General features: G+C 34.7%; 1 protein-coding gene and 1 long non-coding RNA gene across 2 annotated transcripts in view; both read right to left on the bottom strand.

Moving 5' to 3' along the window:
* slc34a1a (solute carrier family 34 member 1a) overlaps window positions 1-7,219 on the bottom strand; it is a 30,099-nt gene extending 22,880 nt beyond the window's left edge. The window contains exons 1-4 of the mRNA XM_051128329.1: window positions 7,088-7,219; window positions 2,769-2,828; window positions 1,288-1,422; window positions 962-1,105 (exon numbers count right to left, since the gene is read on the bottom strand). Of these exons, the coding sequence (XP_050984286.1) occupies window positions 962-1,105; window positions 1,288-1,422; window positions 2,769-2,820 (331 nt within the window). The 5' untranslated portion in view covers window positions 2,821-2,828; window positions 7,088-7,219. The remainder of the gene's footprint in view (window positions 1-961; window positions 1,106-1,287; window positions 1,423-2,768; window positions 2,829-7,087) is intronic.
* A 3,575-nt stretch (window positions 7,220-10,794) lies between these two features.
* Window positions 10,795-21,191, bottom strand: LOC127175871 (uncharacterized). The gene is made up of 5 exons (XR_007829035.1): window positions 20,968-21,191; window positions 16,852-16,927; window positions 16,674-16,745; window positions 12,617-12,673; window positions 10,795-11,664 (listed from the first exon to the last, which is right to left on the bottom strand). It is a non-coding gene; the product is annotated as an uncharacterized LOC127175871 (long non-coding RNA).
* Between the last annotated feature and the right edge of the window lie 961 nt (window positions 21,192-22,152).

Raw genomic sequence — 22,152 nt, forward strand, 5'->3', positions numbered from 1 at the left:
TTCAAAAACTTTTGACTGGTAGTGTAGGAGCTTTAATAACTAAAAAATTGTGTCTTGCATAAAAACAAATCACATTTGACCCCAAAGAGAAAAGAAAAGGAATACAAAAAAAGGCTGAAAAGTAAAAGTAAACATCAATAAATATATATTATGAAATAAAAACAAATAATATATTTACTAAAGGACATGATTTGTCTATAATAAATTAAATATTTCAATTTTCCATTTCAGGGTTCAAAAGTTTGGAATCTGTCAGATTTTTTTAATATTACAAGAATACAAATTACACTTAACCCTGAAAACAAACCAAAGGAAGAAGAAATTGGGAGTTTGTCTGGAAAATGTGTTCAACTGTCAAGACAAGCTGGGCTGTTAAAGTAAGTAAATATATGAAGAGTTCAGATGCAAAAGCCTCTAAATCCATCTGACGTATTTCTTTAAAATGAGCATTTCTTTCTGGCTACTTTGTATAGGTTTCTATGTACTGGTACTGATACTTCTGATTGGGCTGAGGCTGGAATTTGCAATATACTGACTTCAAAAGATACTTTTTGTCTATTTTTTTCATCTTTCAATTATCTTCATTAAATTGTGTTCATCAGCAAAAATAAAATGTATGTATATTTATGTAAGTGCAATATTCATATTTATGTATAGTCTATGTACGTAGATAAATAAATAAAAAAATAAATGTAAATAAAAAGTTTGGAGTCTGTGAGATTTTTTTAATATTGCACAAAAGCAAATCACATTTGACCCCAAAAATAAAAGGAAAAAAAGACATTGGGAATTTGTCTGGGAAATGTGCTTAATTGTCATGACAATAAAGTTTGAAGGCAAAAAAAGGTTGAAAATTTTAAAGAAAACTTTAAAGCAAGTAAAATGCCAGTGTGCAAGAAGAACAGATGTGGTTAACAGATGCAGAAAGTGGAGTAAAGTACCGTTAAGGATGAATAATTACCTCCAGCCAGCTGAAAAGCAGAGCTTAGGATGTCCAGTGAACACACAAACCCATATAGCAAGAGCAAAAGGATAGGAATCCTCAGTAAACTAAAGAACGGTGAAGACATTTCTCCACGTCGGTCCTCGCTGGTCTTTGTAGGCACTACCAGAGGAGAGCAAACGTCATCAGATGTAGTTTATTACATTTTCAGCTACAATGTTCCTGTCTCAATGTGCATGTGAGCTAATTTATACACAATGTTACTTTGTAGAGTTAAAAATAAGCATTCTAGAATGCCTAAAAAGTCCTGTAAAATTCAAACAGAACATTTGACTTAGACCCACAGTGGACTTTGGGAAGATGCCCTGCTTCCCAGGGTTTGGATGAAGGATGGTCAGCATCGGTGTTGGAGGTCTGGTCATGGCAGCCACTCACCAGGTCCAGGACTGTGCTGGTTTTTCTGGGGTCGTGACCCCCAGCTAGGTCAGAAAGGAGAAAATAAAGAAGAAATAAATTATGAGTATTAGGTTACTCATGCTTTGTTCTACATGACAAATATGTGACCAAAAATGTATTACACATACATAAACATACATACACTACCAGTCAAAAGTTTTTGAACAGTAAGATTTTTTTGTTTTTCAAAGAAGTCTCTTCTGCTCACCAAGCCTGCATTTATTTGATTCAAAGTACAGCAAAAACGAAAAAAAAATTGAAATATTTTTACTATTTTAAATAACTGTTTTCTATTGTAATATATTTTAAAATGTAATTTATTCTTGTGATCAAAGCTGAATTTTCAGCATCATTACTCCAGTCTTAAATCTCACATGATCATTCAGAAATTCTAATTAAAATAATTCTAATATGCTGATTTGCTATTCAAGAAACAATTTTTAATATTATTATTATTAATATTTAAAACAGTTGAATAGATTTTTTACAGGATTCTTTGATGAATAGAAATATGCAAAGATCAGCATTTATCTGAAATAAAAAGCTATTGTAACATTATACTCTATACCATTCAAAGTCAGTTTAATTCTTTTTTTCCCCTAATTTTTTAAAAGTGATGATACAGACATTAATAATGTTACAAAACATTATATTTCGGATAAATACTGTTCTTCTGAACTTTCTATTCATCAAAGAAGTCTAAAAAAATCTGTTCAGCTGTTTTCAACATAATAATAATAAATGTTTACTGGAGTAATGATGCTAGCTAAAAATTCAATATTTTAAATAGTAAAAATATTTCAAAATTTTACCGTTTTGCTGTACTTTGGATTAAATAAATGCAGGCTTGGTGAACAGAAGAGACTTATTAAAAAAAAAAAAAAAGCATTAAAAATCTTACTGTTCAAAAACTTTTGACTGGCAGTGTATTTGTTAATATATGAAATTGTTCAAATTTTGAATAGGTTTATATATATTTTTACTTCATATGACTTTATTTAATATATGGAAATGTAATATATGTACATACATAACATTTGTCTATACTTTAAGTTTTGGGGTCAGTATATATATATCAAATTAAAGTAAATTTTAGTGTCTTACGCTCACAAAGGCTGCATGTAATATATAAAAAATTCAGCAAAAATATTACTCAAATTTTAAATAACTTTTAATTTTTACATTGTAAAATGTTATTTATTGCTGTGACGCACAGCTAAATTTTCAGCATCATTACTCCAGTCTTCAGTGTCACATGATCCTTCAGATATCATTCTAATATGCTAATTTGCTGATTAATAAAAATTATCAACATTGAAAATTTAAAAATAACTTAAAAATAACTGTCTAAATGTTTCAGACAACTTACAACTGAAGATAGTTTGCTCCGCTGTGGTGATTCTGATCGGTCGTGAGGACATGTTGCAGTCTGTGTAGAGATCAAACGATATTTCATGACAATTTCCATTTATTGCACATTGATCTTTGACTAGAAGGTGTTCAGTTTTTTCCATTTAAAGGTTACAGTAACAACAAAGAGGATTTGCATGTTTATATTCATATGCAAATGATAAGTGTTCTACAACATACAGATTTGAAACAACACGAGGGTGAATACATAAAATGTTCTACTCTAGTATTTGTTCAAACAACATCAAAATGATTAACCTACTGTCATTTCAGATCCATTAACGTCTGCTTAATTTACTTTTATTCGACTTCTGCCTGACAATCTTTCAAATGACTGAATGCTTGTCAAGATAGTGAAGATGACAACACATTTGTGGTCCCTCACGGGCCCGTTTCCCATCTGAACGCCTCTACAGCCATCAGCTTTGTTTCACAGGTGCTCTGTTTTAATAACAGGTAAATGTGCTTTTTATGTCAAGGTTACTGTCGAACACGCAGTCTGACTGGAAAGCGCTCTCACAGGACGACATACTAATGCGTTTCTGAAAGCAGGGGCTCTTGAATGTCAAAGCAATTAAAGTGAATGACAGATTATGTTCTTGTTCAGCGGACGCGACATCGTCACAGGTACTTCTTCTGGCTCTCTGTGGAGGAACACACGTTTAATCTGAGTTTTAGTTAAAGCCACTTTAGTTTACCTTGAAATATTAGTTTTAAAATCATTCTCCGTCTTCATATGGCGAATATGCTTTGGCTTCTTTCCCGCGATCTCATCTAGACTTTATGTAGCTCCGCCCCTTTTGAGCGCTGCGCTCCTTGTTTTCTATTCCGTTTACTTCCATAGCATAAAGGTAAGGTCGTACAAATTTATGAATGAACCACTTGTTTTAAAGTCTTCTGGTCTACTAACATTTGTTATCACATCCACTTAAAACATTACAATGCTCAACCGCGATAACATTCGTTAACATTCGGTAAGTAAATCCACTTCATCAGCTAATTGCTCTTGAGTATTTTCACGACACGTCATCAGTCGGCCATATTAGTGGCACAGAGCGTAAACAGTGCCACTGAAGTCGCAAATTTTACTCATTATTGCTGCTGAAAATGGTCAGTTATTGTCATGTTTTGGGCTGTAGTAATCAGTCGGACTGGGAAAAACATTTAGAGTACTAGAGACTACCAAAAGTTATAACAAATAAAGGAGAAGAGTGCAAAAAAACTGTCTGAGAAACAAAAGGCATTTTTTGGTTGGCCAGACTAACCCAGGATTTCCAGGGCAAGAATCTTGACAACATTCGTGTTTGTTCTTATCATTTCTGGTCAGGTAGGCGAAATGTTAGGCAAATATCTTAATTAATACTGCTTGTACGTATCTTCACCACCTGTTAACCCTCTGGGGTGGAAGCCCTGTCTTGTATTTTCTTGATGACCGCGAAAAGAACCAAAAACACTTAATCATATTTGATCATACAGATTAGAATAAAGTACCGTTTGAAACTGCAAAGGGTCTACTTTTATTTGTGTATAGTCATAATGGCAACAAAACAATGTGCTTTTGTAAAATAAAGAAAATAAATGTTTCGACAGCATAAACTAGCAGAACAGATTCAGATTCAGTAGTACATTAACCGTGCAATCCATGCTGTTGTTTACATCAGAGTATCTCCAATATGGTCGCACATCCAGGTAACTGACAAAACTGTGACGTAAGTGCAAACCCCCTATAGAGATACCACAAAAAAACGGAAGTTTAAAGACAATTCTAAAGATGGCTGCACGCTTGTTTCTCTCTGTAATGTCTGTACTTGGAGTATGTTAGTTTGTTGAGCGGGTAAGAAGTTAAATGGCGATCGCAACAAATGCGTGTGTACAGGAAGTCACTGAATAAAAACGAAAACGTTTTCCTCAGAACTGCGACATTTGAACAAGCAATTGCCACTTAAGTCACAATTCCGTGTTATAAAGTCAGAATTGCATGTAATGAAGAAAAAGTCAGAATTGTGAAATAAAAAGTTTTTAAAAATGATTGTATCTCACAATTCTGACTTTTTTTCTCAAAATTGTTTATATTTCTGACCTCATAACAAGCAATTGTGAATTATAAAGAGATCGCCAATACATGATATTATCGTGCTAATGTATTTAATTATTTACATACTTAGTTTCATTGCCTGAAACCAGTTCCAGCATAAGGCTAAAAGCAGCCTAACATTATTAAAGAACATCATCACTATTTAGCCTAGCCTATTCTAGCGCAAGTTTATGCATTTTAAAAAACACTCGCGTTATAAGCCGTTGCGGCTCGGTGAAGCGGTTCTTTGCACTGCATCGCTAAAGTTAGGCTAATCCCCCATCCCGTCCCTACCCTCCCTCCAACAATTTGAATATCAGTGGGCGGGATTTATTTTAATGATATTCTAATGGACTGCATTATGACATCATTGCATGCAGACAACAAATGCTGTAGTCCAAAGGAGCCGTTCATTGTTCTTGAAAAGGGATTTTTTAAAAATTAAATATCTCCTTTTGGATTGGACTGAGATTTGTAACTCTGTAGATCTTTTTACGCCCAAAGATACACACCACACTGACTAAAGTTAAAAAAGCATAATAGCACCCCTTTAATGGCTAAAGTTGTGATTACACTGTAATCAGCACCAACTGGGCTACAATAATATGTAAGCAACATGAATGTGCATGTTTGTGTTTTTGACAAAACAAGGTGTATGTGTGGTTAGTGAAAAACATTTTGAAGTGAAATAAGGCCATGAAACACATACAGAACATTTGAACATTTTAAAAGGATCTGAATGCTTGTATATTTGCAAAGTCAAAAACTTTGAATATAATAACTTTGAATATAATTTATAGGCAAGGAAACAAATGTACTGGAATGAATCTGCACAGTCAAGACTTGTAATATTTCCAGTGAGATGTCAAAACAAATACATAATTTCATTTTGTGTTAAATTATTAAATTGTTGTGGTAAAGCTCTAAAAGTTTGCTGGTATCACATGTTTTTCCTCAAATGAGTAACATTTTATGTCAATTTCAGAACAAATTGTTTTGTACATTTGAGCATGCCAACTAGCTCAACACAAGTTTGGAGTGAAAATACATGTTTCTAGAACTATCAACCAATGACAGATTCGAAAAAGATTATAGTGAAGTGCAACTATGCAGTGTTTGACTTTTCTAATTATTTTAGCTAAACCATTATATTGTGGCTCAAGCATGGACGAGAGTTTCCCTGCCCTAAAACATATGTTTTAAGATGAACCAAGACCTAAACACATACATTCCACACATTTGCAGCAAATACATGATAAGCCCAAAGACACCATTTCATTCTCAGCTGTGCCACTGAATGAGCTCTGCATTTGGAGCCTGTGCTCTCACACTGACCTGCTTTTGTATAAATGGAGCCGCACATGGCATTAAAATCTCACCCTTATCAGCACAAGAGCACAGCAAGCGACAAAATGGCAAGACGGCTTGTGCAATGCCATTCTGAGCACTGGACCGGGCTCTCCATTGTGACCCTGAGAGCCAAATATGGTTTTATTGAATGCAAGCCCGCCACAACACTGCATGAACTCAATCAGGAATACGTGCACAGAACAACAAGAGTCCTGAGAGTACTTTCTTTCAAATAAATGTCACTTGTTTGTTGTCAGTGTAATGACATCAAGACACTTTAAAGTGTCCAAATACGTTTTGGAGTCACTATATATATACACTTGGGGGGGGAAAAATAATAAAAAATATCACAATTACAAAGAAATTTTACTTTTTTGAAGTAGAAAGACTGAAATAGTATCTTCTTGTAAAACATACTTCAATAATCTGTTTTTTTTTTTTTTGCATTTTGCATTATTATTACTGTTATTATATAAATTAGTAATTATAGTTAAGATTTTTTAAATTGTTTTGTCATTGCTATAGGTTTTTTTTAATTAATTTTTATTTCTATTTTAGTTTTGATTAGTTTAATTCAAGTTGAATGAAAATGAGAAATAAAATAAATAGCTGAAATACAATAAGGGGTTTACAGGTTTTTGTTATTTTACGCATTTCAGTTCAACTTTATTTCAAGTAACATTTTTTTATGGTTTTAGTTTAAGGTTACCTAAACAATGTCATTTTTTATTAATTAAATAGAAAGACTGAAACAGTATTTTCAAATAATAATAATAATTAATAAATTAATTAAAAAGAGACACTGCTAGCTAGTTACACTGACAGATTGATCTAAAGGTCACACTGAATCTTACCTTTTAGGGGTCCGGATTTGATTCCACAGTGGTTGATGAGGCTCTTAAATTGACAGTCCGCATTGTAAAGGAGGTTTATATGGGAAACCCTGTCATGAGGTGTCAATAATGACCTTCTCTGACTAATTAACTCATGGGCCATCAGTTCAGTCAGATCATTTACAGTCAAACGAGCGAAGACCCAAATGCAGGATCAGTGATGCATAAACTGCTGTGATGAAACCACTTAAAAATCCATATCAAAGTCAGATAGACTGTTTTAAAGATTTAATTAAAAAACAGCCATTTTCTATCAATTCTACCTGTTTGCTCAGACTTCGGCGTCTCTTTACTGTAAAATCATGACATCTTGTGGTGAGATGCCAGAATGTCCATTTTTCTTAATTTTTCCCCCTAATGTAATTTCACACTGCACATCTTTGTAAATGTCAGATATCTGTCTTTAATATTTAAATTTTCTATTTTAATATGTGTGGAATGTCTCTGTATATTTTCATAGTGGGTTTTAATAAATATATAGACACTACAGTCTTATTTTAGTGTCACTAAGACAAATATAATTTTTATTAATATTTAGAATTTTACTTTTATAGCTTTGAATTTTTTAGTAACTTTGTTGATTGTCACCTTCTAATTAAATGTCTATGGAGGTTTTATTAGCTTTTACTTCAGCTTTACATATAGAAAATTTTTAAAATAGAAAATATTGCTTGGCAACTAGCAGAAATAATTTACTAAATGTATATTTTATTTTAGTTTAGTTAAAGTTTATTTTATATCAATGAACAAATGTTTATTATAGAGTTCATTTTAGTTATGGTTTTTGATTATTGAAGTACATTCCCATTGTTTTTGTAGAAAATACTATTTCAGTCTTTTTACTTCAAATTTTTTGTTCAATGTGATCTGTCATTTCTTTGGAATTAATTGTGATATTTACTAGCAATTTCTGAGTAAGAGACCGCTTGTACACCAAACTTTTTTTTTTTTTGACTGTAAAATTTCATCTCATCTTCCTGAAAAGGTTACTTAGTAAACAATGACATTTTTTTCTTAATCTTAGGCTCTTCTAGTTTATCTGACTTCCTCGATCTTGTCAACACAGGTGAACTTTTGAGACGCTGCCAGCTGGCATTAATGTCATTACTCGAGGCAACAAAACAAGTTTTGTCTAATGTCTTTGCTGACCTTCACCACACTATTAATTTATACTGTGTTAGATTTAAAGTCTTCAGGATAGCTGTGATAAGAAAGAAAGAGAAAACTGTGTTTGGCCGTACAAAACTTGTCCAGGTTTGATCTTTAAGGTTATGGGTTGATTAAATCACTAAGCCCAAGTGTGAGTAATAGTGATTCTTAAAACAAAATGATTAAACTTGACATTAGATACTGAAGATAAAAAATGGACCAGTATGATTATTTTAGCATTAGCTCATGGTGCTGTGGTCAGTTATCAGTCATGTGTGGTTTGGTCTGATTAATTATTGTCGAGTGGCCTGCCATGTCAGCAGTCAGACAGCATGATGCACTGGTTCACCTCTGAAAAAATTTAATCTGAGGACAGCCACAAAAAAAAAAGGGGGGTACCACTGTTTAGGCCACATTCACTGTACACACAGAGTTTGGTTATTTACATAAGTGGCAACCGTATTTAAGAACTGAATTTACTTCCTATAAAATGCAGTTAATGAAAAATTAGTTTAGTAAACTGTGTGTACAGAACCAAACTGAACAACTAGTTATTATTGCAGTGTCAAACAGGCACAAACAAGCTGCATGTCAAAGGAACAGATCACCAAAAAATGAAAATTTGCCAAAAATATGCTCCATGTAGATGATTATTTCTTCATTTGAAAAGATTTCAATAAACTTAGCATTACATCACATGGGTGCCGTCAGAATGCGCCTAAACAGCTGGTAAAGACAGCACAATAATCCACAAGTAATCAAAACCAATCCAGTCCATCAATTCTTGATGGTAATTCTTAACATCTTAAGCAAATGCATGCATATTTGTAAGGACCAAATCCATAATTTAAGCTTTTCAACCTCAAACCATTGCTTTAAGTCAAAATAAAAGCCTATAATCCATAAAATTTCCTCCAGTAAAAAAAATCGAAACAGTATGAAATCTCAGTGATGGATTTGTTTCTCACAAGATGTTAATTGATGGACTGGAGTTGTGTGAATTACTTGTGGATTATTGTGATGTTTTTATCAGTTGTTTGGACTCTCATTCTGACGGCACCCATTCACTGCAGAGGATCCATTGTTGAGCAAGCGATGCTACATTTCTCCAAATATGATGAAGAAAAACTCATTTACATTCTGGATAACATAAAGGTAAGTAAATTTAATCAAATTTTCATTTTTTGGGTCAACTATTAATCAAACACGTCTTCAAAGGGCTCTAAACGATCCCAGCTGAGGGGTGTGAAACGATCGGTCATTTTTTTCGAAAAATAAAAATTAGATAAGAGGTGAGGTGAGCTAATCATAGACTAAAGACCCAGGTAAACAATGAATCTTTTCTGTTTCTTATAGCATTATAGTTTTGTCTTGTTTGTAGTGTGATCAACGTTTGTGTAAGCAGTAGATGTGTTAGAGAAGTAACATGTAACATTTTAATTATATTTTGCTAAAATGAACGAAATGACTTGAAAAAAGATTTGTTATTTTGCTGAACGAGACTCAAAGGTCAGAGTCGGTAAAATGATCCGAATTTCCCATCACTACTACGAATCACGTTTCATCGTCTGTGTACTGAGTATAGCGAAAAACTCCATCTTATTTTCTCCTACAACTTGAGAGGAGGACATCGTTGTACCTTTTTGTTTGTAAACAGTGTTTGACTTACTTGCACTTTCTTAGTCTTTGCTTTGTAAACACTGGGTCTGTAGTTCTGCGTCACCTTCCGACATGATTCAATAGTACGCAACTTCGTGGACACGCATCCCAGAGCCTGTGTTACACGAGCTTTTGTGCTTAAAAAGTATTAAAAAAAATTATTTTCCTAAAAAAATGACTAGATAAGACCCTTTTTCCTCTGCTGGGATTTGTTTAGAATCCTTTGAAGCTGCATTTAAACTACATTTTGGAAGTTTAAGATCGGGCCACCAATCAAGTCCATTATATGGAGAAAAATCCTAAAATGTTTACCTCAAAAAACATAATTTCTTCATGACTGAAGACAGAAAGACATGAACATTGTGGATGACAAGGGGGTGAGTAAATTATTTGTGAATTGTTGTTCTGGAAGTGGACTTCTCCTTTAACACTTGTTGATGGTAGTTGATGATAATTTTACTTTGGTCAGAAATTGCTTGCACTAAACACTGCACAGTTTTCGTGTATCTTGTTTACAGCTGTAAGATGTTGTGACTCCTGTATTCACTCACTTCATCACTGAACTTTAGCATGATGCGCGGTTAAAACTTTATTAACACAAACTGTTTAACTTATGTCATGGATACTGTAAACACTTACACAACATCTTCAGCTGACTCATACAGTATGTCAGCTCTGTGGTTCAGCTGATGCCAATAAATAAGTCAACAAATAAGCATTTGACACCATTTGGCTTATAGGGGTCCAAATACATAAGAGAGTCAAAAATGTATGACAAATATTTTCTATTAGACTAAAGAAACAAGTCTGCATTAAGAGTTTTTAGAAAAGAATGTACTGAATGATGTTTTTTTAAAAAAAAAAAAAAAAAAAAAAAAAAAAGCATTTCATTGCCATTGCATTAACTCATAAAAGTCATAGTGAAATAATTCTTCCATTTCATTTTTTCCCATCACCATGTTTCTTTGGGGGAGCTCTGTAGATTTATGATGTCAGACACCCAAAATTTACACATTAACACCTACTGGTTATGCAGAAATTGCCCTGCCCAATTATGATGAGGTAACAAAAAAAAAAAAAAAAAAAAAAACAACAACGCATAGATACTGTTAATTTAAAAAACAAAAAAAAATCTTGATACTGACAATAAAACTTAGTATACTGATAAATAAATTCTATTTGTTTTTTTTAGTCAGACGTACATTTATAGAGAGCATTTATTTGGACAATTTTATATACGGGCCTAAAAAATAAAAAATAAAAAAAAATTGTAAATTTAAAATGCATGTACTGTACATTATAGATGTGCTAAAAGATTTAGACTAAATGCCACAAAGTTGCAAATTTGAATTTCACTGAGTCTATAATTTTATATTTATTTGCATTAACCACTGATTTTATTTTGCTTGAGCTTCTTTTGTAAAAGCATACATGCTCTGATGTTCATAGTGAAAGCACTGCGTTTATATAAAAAGCATGTCTGTGTACATGTGTGCAATGCAAACAGACTGAATGTGCTGCAGGTCGACGGGTTTCATGATTCTGCATGTTGAGCTGTATTGAAAATCATTCAACAAAATGAAGAGCTAATGCTTTTACTGTACTATACCAAACCTTCTTTATAAAAACCAAGCATTTATCTTTATGTGTGTGAGAAACACAGATTAATGGCAGCATCACTTTAGCTCTTCTGTGGATGATGCTGGAGTCACATTTTCTTCTGCTCCCTCCTGAAACATACAGAACCAAGAGATAATCATACGGTTTTACATCATGCTGGATATTTATTCATAATTTCTTCTGTTCTATATAAAATCTTTCATAGCTAGTTAACTAATTTTAACTAATTCAAAGAAATATTATATTTTAGGCAAAATAAGAAAAATGCACACATCTTTATTCTGTCCAAAAGTTTTCACCGCCCAGCTCTTGCATTGTGCATAATGCATCGTGTTTCCTTCTGAAGCATCAGTGAGCGTTTGAACCTTCTGTAATAGTTGCATATGAGTCCCTCAGTTGTCCTCAGTGTGAAAAGATGGATCTCAAAATCATAGAGTCATTGTTGGAAACGGTTCAAATGTAGATTATTCAGGTGACAACACAGGTTTAAGAATCAAGTGTATGTAAACTTTTAAACGGGGTAATTTTTATAAATTCAACTATTATTTTCTCCTGTGGATGTAAACGTCTTTTATGTGAAATATCTTATTCAGGTCAGTACTAAATAAAAAAATAACACACATTTTGTATGATCCTTCTTATTTTGGTAAATTAATTAACATTTTGCAGAATCTGAAAAGGGGATGTAAACTTCTGACCTCAAACTGTAGATCTCACAGCCCTTATTTGTTAGAAATTACCAGTCACCACAGAGAATCGTTTTAACTTTTTATTCACTTTTTTAAAATAATGGAGGAAAAGCATTTATTATGGAAGCAAATGGGCCATTTAGAAGTATTTATTTTACGTACTGACAATATATGAATATACTGAAAAATAAACTAAATATTGGGACAGATACTACTTTGAAAAGTATTTTTTTTTTTAATAAAAAATTTAATATTTGTCAAATTATATTATAATTTAATTATATTATCAATTTATTTATTTATTAAATCATGCTTTTAAGTTTTGCTATCATTATAGGAATATTCAGTCATAAACGCAAAGTTCAATACTCACCTTCACCTTTTCCAGCTCTGACCCTCCAGGCAGTGATTTCTGGGGGATGTGGAAGGCCTAACATTAATCAAAAGATAGTTACTCACGCAAATAATGTTTAGGAAAAGCATTGCATAGTGGTCACATACATCAACCACAATCAATCTTGCAGCACTGTTATGTAAATAATCCTCAGTACTCAAGGGAGCAATAGAGTTCCCTTTCAATCAGTCACGTTCGACGTTGTGTCGACACTGACATTAGGGGGCTCACTTGGGAGTCCCAGCCACCTCTGAGAATTGCAAGAATTGGCCAGTCGCTATTGGCGAATAGAATTAGCATACCATATAAGATGGCACTGTGCATCCACTTATTCAGATTTTTACCTTGAAGCCGAACACTTTTACTCACTTTTTAGTAACCTCTGCTAAAAAGACAAAATTACTATTACTGTATTAACTGCACTACTATTACTGTATTAACTGCACATTCAGCAGTGGGTTCACCACTGCATTTGCATAGATAAGTACAGCATTCCTCCTTTGGGTGCTTCAGCCTAAAAGAGCATTTTCCTATAACAGCTTGTATAGTCGCGAGTGTCTTTTGAAGTGCCTTTCTGACCGTGTGTTTCTGGGTGCGGTGGTTTCCTTACCTCCGATGATGGGCACAATCACTGTCTTACATGTCTGGGCTGTAATTATGTGAGTGCATGTCCATGGCTACACTGAGGATACCTTGGATACTATCCAGTCTGGTTCCTCTAGTCAGAAAGACCATGAGGCCACATTGATTAGAGACAAAGGTGATCTTAGAATCACTGTCAGGAATATTCTGCCAAGCCAGCCACCCACAGACGTCCTGCACCTCACAGCATAGCACTGTCACACTCCCAGGTGAAGGCGGCAGTCTGTCCATCCAGTGGGGGACCCAATATCTCATTCAGGGCTCCTGAGGAGGATAATATGTCAATTGCAGCATCAGTGGAAAGGCTTTGTCTTCTGATGCTGAAAAGTCTGCTGAGCAGCCCCTGGAAACGGTGGCGGCTCAGTCAGAGTCAAAGGCTGAGTTGACGCCCATGCTCCTCCGGGCCTCCAAGAGGCTGGAGGTGATTCCGCCATCCCCAGAGTGCTTGAGGCTGGATGGCTGGTATTTAGTCCGGAGTGACGCTCTGCTTCCTCTGCATCAGTTCTGAAACACTTTTTTACCACGCAAGAGGTTGCGGGTGCAGGACACTTAGCTTCCTCACGTTCCCCTTGCAACCTCACTATGGGGTCCAGTGAATCAAATGAAAGCTCCTTGTTTGTCTCTACTCCAGGATGATATGCTTACCGGGCTGGGCACTCTTTGTTCCTTTTGCTGTCCAACACTGGCTACATAAGGTATCGTCCTATTGTGCCACCTGCAGAGAGTTTGAGGCCCTGGCTAGTGCCCCCCAACCCGTCTTGCTGGCATATCTGGACGATTTGACTCTGCTACGCAATTTAATTTGACAGGCGCCATCTGAGGTTCAGGAGCATCTTCTATATGCCAGTGACAGACAAGAACCAGGATTGGTTTGCTGCAATTGACCTGAAGGATGCATACTTTCACGTCTCAATTTTGCTTTGACACAGGCTGTTTCTTTAGTTTGCTTTCGAAGGTCAGGCGTATCAGTACAGACTCCTCCCCTTCGGGCTGTCCCTGTCTCTCTGTGTCTTCCTGTAAGTTGTGGAGGGTGACCTGTCTCCACTATGGGAGAAGGGAATCTAAATCCTCAACTATGTCAATGACCGGCATAGTTATATTACCTCACTCGCGAGATCTGTTGAGCGAGCACAGGGATATGGTGCTTCGGCATCTCAGCCAATTGGGGCTTCAGGTCAACTGTGAAAAGAGCAAGCTCTCGTTGGTGCAGATAGCCTCTTGGTTAGCACAATGACATGTGGTTCCAGTGAGCTCTGGGTGTCCAGAGTTCAAGTCAGACCTTTCCCAATCCCACTTTCTCCCACTTTGCATCCAGCCAACTTACTGTCTTGTTCAAAATAAAGGTATAAAATGCCAAAAATAAATTTGTAAAGAGCAAGCTCTCCCCTGTACAGAGCATCTGTTTACTCTGTATGTTTCCTCGGGAACTGGACTCACGTCTCACATCAACATCACAGCATGTCTCACAAACAAGCATGCCTAGACACATGCCCAGAACAGCCTGAATTTGTTTTGGGGGGGAAAACAGCAGTTCCTCTAAAACAATTTCAGAGGCTCCTCGGGCATATGGCATCCACAGTTATGCCTCTCAAGTGCTATATATGAGACTACTTCAGCACTGGCTGCACAGTCCCAAGATAAGCATGTTGCTTAGCAAGTTGATAGCATTACTGCTTGGTCTTCACCGGTTCCATTTGCTGCTACAAGACAAGCATGTACTCAACACTGTGATGGTTGCGTATATCAACTATCATGTTCATGTTCTGGAGGAGCTCAGTTGTGCAGCCGACACCCTCTTAGGTGTCGAGCCATACTACTAGGCAGACCTATGGTCTGAAGTGGAGTCTGTTCATGGACTGTTGTTGTTGTTCTTGTTGAGAGTAGCCCAAAGATGCCCAGTCAACATTGTGCTTTGCTTCCTGCAAGAAAAGTTGGAGCGGAGTCTGTTCCCACATTGAAAGTGTATTTCACCGTCATCGCAGCGCATCTCATCCTTGGAGAAGCACCTGTTCATCAGGTTCCTGAGTGGTGCAAGTAAATTAAACCCCCTAGATCGCACTTCATGCCCTCTTGGAATGTCTCTGTGGTCCTTGCAGGACTATGGTATGCCCCCTTTGAGCTGCTTGACTCCATTAAGCTAAACCTCCTGTTGTTTAAGACAGTGCACCTGGTCGCGCTCACATCCATCAAAAGGATTGGGGACGTGCAGGCATTTTTGGTCAATGAATCGTGACTTGAGTTTGGGCCGGCTCTCACCTGAAACCCCCTGGTTATGTGCCCAAAGTTCCCACTACTCCCTTTTGGTACCAGGTGGTGAACCTGCAAGTGCTGCCCCTGGATGAAGCAGAGCCAGCCCTTGTGTTGCTATGTCACATTCGTGCTTTGTGCATTTACATGGAACACACCCAGACCTTTAGATGCTCTGACCAGCTCTTTGTTTGCTTTGGAGGTCAGCAGAAGGGAAAGCCTGTCTCCAAACAGAGGCTGGCCCACTGGCAAGTGGATGCCATCGGTACACCAGACACAAGGTGAAGGTGTCCCTGGTGTGAAAGCTCACTCCACGCAGAGTGTTGCCTCCTCCTGGGCATTAACACATGGCCTCTTTCTATATCTGCAGAGCTGCAGGCTGAGCGACACCCAATACCTTTGCAGGAACTCTAGATTCAACAGAGGAGTTTGTTGCCAGGTCCAGTATTCTTACTGTCTGCCATTAATCACCCCTTGCAATCGACTAGATAGCCAAAAATTATTCTTGGGTTATCCTGTATGGCAGGTGCCATCTCTCCTGGCATGCTCGCCTGCCAGCACCTGCATACTGACATGATATTATGTCGAACATGACTGACTAAAGGGAACGTCTCGGTCACATTATGTTATCCTCATTCCCTGAAGGAGGGAATGGAGAGGTTACGTCCTTCATGTCACAACACTGAATGCCAGGTTGCTTTCTCCGCTATAGTCATTGGCCGTTTCTTGTAACGTTGAGAGATGGTTGGGGCTCCCAAGTGAGACCTCTGACATCAGTGTCAATGTAACATCAGTGTTCCCCTGAACCAGGGTTACATAACGGAAGCAAGACCTTTTCATTTAAATGTCTGAGGCATCAAACCGGATACTTATTCAGGTAGCTGCTATAAGCATGTCAAACGTTTAAAACTTCTTAGTATCTTTATTCTCTTGCTAATGAATGCCTCACACACTGATGATATTGGAAATACTTTTTCCTTTCAAAATAGTGGCAAAAATCCCATTTAGGATCCAGTTTTAGTGTTAACTAGACTAGACTTTATAAAAAAATAAATAAATACTCATCTTAAGGAAAGTACATGTACATTTATATTGATGCAACTGTCAATTATTCATTCAGTTGTTGATGTAGAAAGGTTGTCTCCACCTTTTTAGCTTGCTGGACTTCCTCTGTAGACTTCGACCTGCTTTTCACTGCTTGTCTCTGGGGTGAAGTGGACTGCAAAGATGCACCACACACACACATATGAACAGAAATTCAGCACAGTAAAATGAACACATCAGCAAAAGAGCCATTTTCTGCCAGCTCAGCAGGTTTTACTCACCTTTTGATCCATGATTTAGCCGTGAGCTCAGACTGAGTGTCTTCTCAAACACAATCTGATCTTCCTAAACAGCTGCCTATATGGTAAAGAAGAGAATAAAACAGTATATACACATTATACACACTATATGGAACCAAAATGTGTCTCACTAACACTAGAGGGCACTACAGCACACTGACCAGTGTCTAAAGAGAAACAATCAACCATCAATTTGCATTAATCCTGTAAAACCTGTTAAATTAGTCTTTTTTTTTTTTTTTAATAGAACAGTTTATTGAAACTCTAGCTTGTAAATTAATGAGATCTTCATAATATGCTCTAAGATATTTACATGATTAGTTTGATTGACAGTATAAATGACTACATGGAAAAAAGCAGCTCTGACATTAAACCTAAGATCTACTTTTTACATTTCATGCCAAAAAAATTGTAGCAGGAAAGCCTTGAGGGTGAATTAATGCTAATAAAATCATCATTTTCAAATCAACTATTCATTAAACCCTCAGAATCCACTGCCTGTTGAGCAGCGATTATCACACATCCACTGCTGAAAGTATGCGTGTGAGAAGCTCAAGTGAAAGCGATGAGTGCAAGTGAGAGAGGTTAAACTCTCGATGTTCTGGTGTCACTGTGAAGAGCTCTGTGGCTCGAGAGGAGGAAGACACACTTCCTATCGATTCATCCACACCACTGAGTCAACAACTCTAAAGGTGACGTTTCTGAGCTAGAGAATCCGCGATTCAGCGACTCACACACACGCTCACATGAGTGGATATTTGAATGATAACAAATGAGTGATCTCCACGCTTTTAACATTGTTCTGTGAGCCGTGTACAACATTTTGTGCTTTTAGCTTTCTAGGACAGAAAAACTTGGGGGGAACACTTAAGACGCCACTGTGGTTTCTAGGGTGTTCAAGGTGGTTTCCAGAGTGTTGAAGCCTAAGAACCGTGTATTTCACTGGTTTTCAACCAGGGGGTCGTACAAGAGAGCCTCAAGTGTTTACATTAAAAACTATAAATAAATAAATAAATCTAACTCTAAAACTTAAAATCTAAATGTAAATTTTAAAATGTTACAAATTCTACATTAATAATTAATTGATAATAATGTTGTTGTTGTTATTTTTAATCTAACTCTAAAGTCGTTCAACTCTTTAAAGTCTTTACTCTAGAAACTATATATATATTATGCAATTATATAATTACATAAAATATAACAATAAAATTGTTAATAATAATAATAAATTCTGTTATTATTATTAATCTAACAATGTCTTTATCCTAAAACTCTAAAAAGTATATATTAATGTATTCTATTATTAATACAGACCAAGTATTGAGTGCATAAATAAACATACTTTAAAGAACTTGAACTTTTCTGTTTCGTAGATCTTTTTATTATTATTATTATTATTATTATTATTATTATTATTATTATTATTATTATTATTATTATTATTATTATTATTGATCTTAGGAAATATTCAAATATTTTGAGATACAGAAGTGACTTTCATGAGCTGTAAGCTCTAATCATCAAAATTAATACAAAATGTTGTTATTATTATTATTATTATTATTATTGAAAGTCTTTACTCTAAAACTCTAAAAAGTATATATTCATGTATGCAATTATATAAATTACATCAACTATAAAATAATAATAAATAATGTTATTATTAATCTAACTAAAAGTCTTTATAACTCTAAAATGTATAATGTATGCAATTATATAGATTACACAAACTATGTAATAATAATAATAATAATAATAATAATAATAATAATGTTTATTAATAATAATAATAATGTCTATTAATCTACTATTAATAATCTTTTAGTCTATTATTAAGCTACTCTATAACTCAAAAAAGTATAATGATATGCAATTATACAGATTACATAAACTATGTAATAATAATAATAATAATAATTAGTTATTAATAATATAAGTTATTAATAAATATGTTATTAATTTTAGTCTATTGTTATTAATCTATTATTAATCTACTATTAATAATCTTTTAGTCTATTATTCATCTACTCTATAGTTCAAAAAGTACGATGATATGCAATTATATAGATTACATAAACTATAAAATAATGATGATGATAATAATAAATGTATTATTCAGTTTAGTCTATTATTATTATTATTATTAATCTATTATAATAATCTACTATTAATAATCTTAGTCTATTATTAATCTAACTCTAAAAAGTATATATTAATGTATGCAATTATATAAATTACATGAATAACAATAATAATAATAATAATAATAATAATAAAGTAATTATTAATAATCTAACAGTCTTCACTCCAAGAATATATTTATTAATGTATGCAATTATATAGATACTACAAACTACAGTAAAATTATAATATAAATTTTTATAACATCACCTAAATTATAGAATATGCATTAATTATATAATTGTATTCCACATTAATGTTAACGATTGCATACTAATGTATGCAATTACATAAATTATATAATAAAGTAATAATCTAACCAGCATGCTAAAAACAGTTAATGGAAATTAAAATGCATCTCATAACACTGCATAATTTATATAAGTGTATAATTATATGTAATTTATGCAGTTTTATATAATAAATACCTATTGTTACAGCACTTGAGTTACTTACATAATAAAATTGCATCACTAACAACAATAATAACAACAACCTGTAAAATGTTTAAAAAAGAACATCAGCCTCTAAACTGAAATGGATAATTATGTAATTCTTACATAATTACATATACATACATACGCACATACACATAATTAAACAGCTCTTGAAACTTCTTAAAGAATAGGTAGATTTAAACAATTCATTTTGGGATTTAAGTTTGTTAATTTTTTGTTAATGTTGATGAGCACTGGTCTAATGGATGATTCTGCCCATTTTACTGTGGGATTTTGAACAATCCCCAACTCAAAACTCAAATATGAGCAATAATCACAATCACACTTGACTTTAAATCCACTCACTCATTTCTGTGCAAAACAAGAGAGATACAGGCTGAAAAAAAAAAAAGGCTTAAAACCAGTGAAGTGATTTAGATGTGAAACGAGGGTGAGGTGAGATGTGACTGCACACGCTTCGATTAAGACGGCTAATGTAACACCTATCAGCCATTTTGTAATTCAAATGAGGATTTAATAATACTGAGAAAGAGAGAGACACTGTCATCTTTCTGAAGGTCGAGAAACTTAACTCTTTGAAGATTCATTTGAATGCCAATCCAAATTTGAATGTTTGAGCTTTTGATCAATTCAAGGCATTAAAGTTGGCATGACGTTAGAAAGGACACCCAAAAATACCATAGTATTACTATAGTAAAGCATCTTATTGTAGCATTTAAGTACTCTGCTATATACACATCAAATATCTGATACAACTTTCTTTATTAAACACAAAAGATGATATTTTGAAGAACAGTTGACAATAACCATTGACTTCCATAGTATGAAAAAAAAAACTAGTCAATGGCAACCGTCAACTATTTGGTTACCAACATTCTTCAAATATCTTATTTTGTGTTGCACAGAAGATGGAACAACATGATCATGGTTGTGTAAATAATTGCCATTTTCATTTTTGGGTGAACTATCCCTTTAACATCAGTTCGAGTCATGTCAGTCATATTCTCATGCTGTGATGATATTTCTGAGTCAGACCTGCAGTACATATTTAATAACACACTAACACCTGCATTTGCTGTTCTCAATCAATTATTAAAAGAAAACATTCAGTGGGGAGGACAGAAATAGAAACATTATCCTCTTCCATAAACACTAAAGAGCAAAGATTTGCAGTCTAGCATCATAACATCATGACATCAGAACCAGGGCTCTGATTTTCATGACACAAACACATTTTGTCCATTTTAGCCTTTGGTACTAAAACAAATCATCAGAATAGGGAGCTGTTTGAGGCAATTTGCCCTTCAGTGATTCTGGAACAACTGCTGCATACAAATACACCAGCATAAAACACATACTGATGTTCAAGAAAGGAGCACATTATACAAATACAGTAAAAACATACTATTAACGGTCTCATAATGCAAAGATCATAAAACAGAGATAGATGAAGGCTTACCCTTCTCCTGTCTGTCTGTCTGTGAAGGTGAGCAGCCAGTGAGTGAATTCTTCTCGTTTCATGATGCAGTGTCTCTCCATCCCTCCCTTTTTCCTCTCTCTCTCTCTCTCTCATACTCACATCCTACAGCCCATTCATAATTTCACAGACAAGTGTACACACCCACCAGCCCAGTCACGAACACACACTACTGATAAATGTGATGAGGAGGATGATGAGGGTGAGACAGGAAGAGACGAAGGACTGGAAACATTTGAACGGTAAAATGCCTTTATATAACAGGTGACAAAATTTTTGGCAGTATTTACTGATAAAGTGGACCATTCATTCACATCAATGTGTCTGATTAAAATGTTGAAATAAAGTCCAAGGATTATTAAAACTGTAATGATGTCAAATGAATATTTAAATATATTTGAATATTTTACCAACAATGACTGTATGATTTTGAAATGCATCTTTTCACACTGAGGACAACTGAGGGCTCATATGCAACTATTACAGAAGGTTTAAACGCTCACTGATGCCCCAGAAGGAAACACGATGCATTAAGAGCCGGGGGGCGAAAACTTTTTGAATTTGAAGATCAGGGTAAATGTAACTTATTTTGTTCCCTGGGAAACATGTAAGTATCTTTTGTAGCTCCCGAAGGTCAGTGCTAAATGAAAAAATATGATATTTAGACAAAATAAGAAAAATGTACATATCTTCATTCTTTTCAAAAGTTTTCACCCCCTGGCTCTTAATGCATCGTTTTTCCTTCTGAAGCATCAGTGAGTGTTTGAACCTTCTGTAATAGTTGCATATGAGTCCCTCAGTTGTTAATAAAATGGATCTCAAAATCATAAAGACATTGCTTGAAAGGGTTCAAACACACAAAAATGCTGAAAAACCAAAGAATTTGTAGAACCTGAAGGATTTTTCTGAAGAACAGCAGGCAGTTTAACTGTTCAGGACAAACAAGGGACTAATGAACAACTATCACTAAACAAAAACACAGCTGTGGATAATTCAGGTAACAACACAGTATTAAGAATCAAGTGTATGTAAACTTTTGAACAGGGTCATTTTTTTTATAAATTCAATTATTTTCTCTTGTGGACTGTATGTAAATGTCTTTTATGTGAAATATCTTATTCAGGTCAGTGCTACAATTTAAAGAAAAAAAAAAAAAAAAACATTTTG

Source organism: Labeo rohita, chromosome 14 (assembly GCF_022985175.1).
Source record: "Labeo rohita strain BAU-BD-2019 chromosome 14, IGBB_LRoh.1.0, whole genome shotgun sequence".
Taxonomy (NCBI): Eukaryota; Metazoa; Chordata; class Actinopteri; order Cypriniformes; family Cyprinidae; genus Labeo; species Labeo rohita.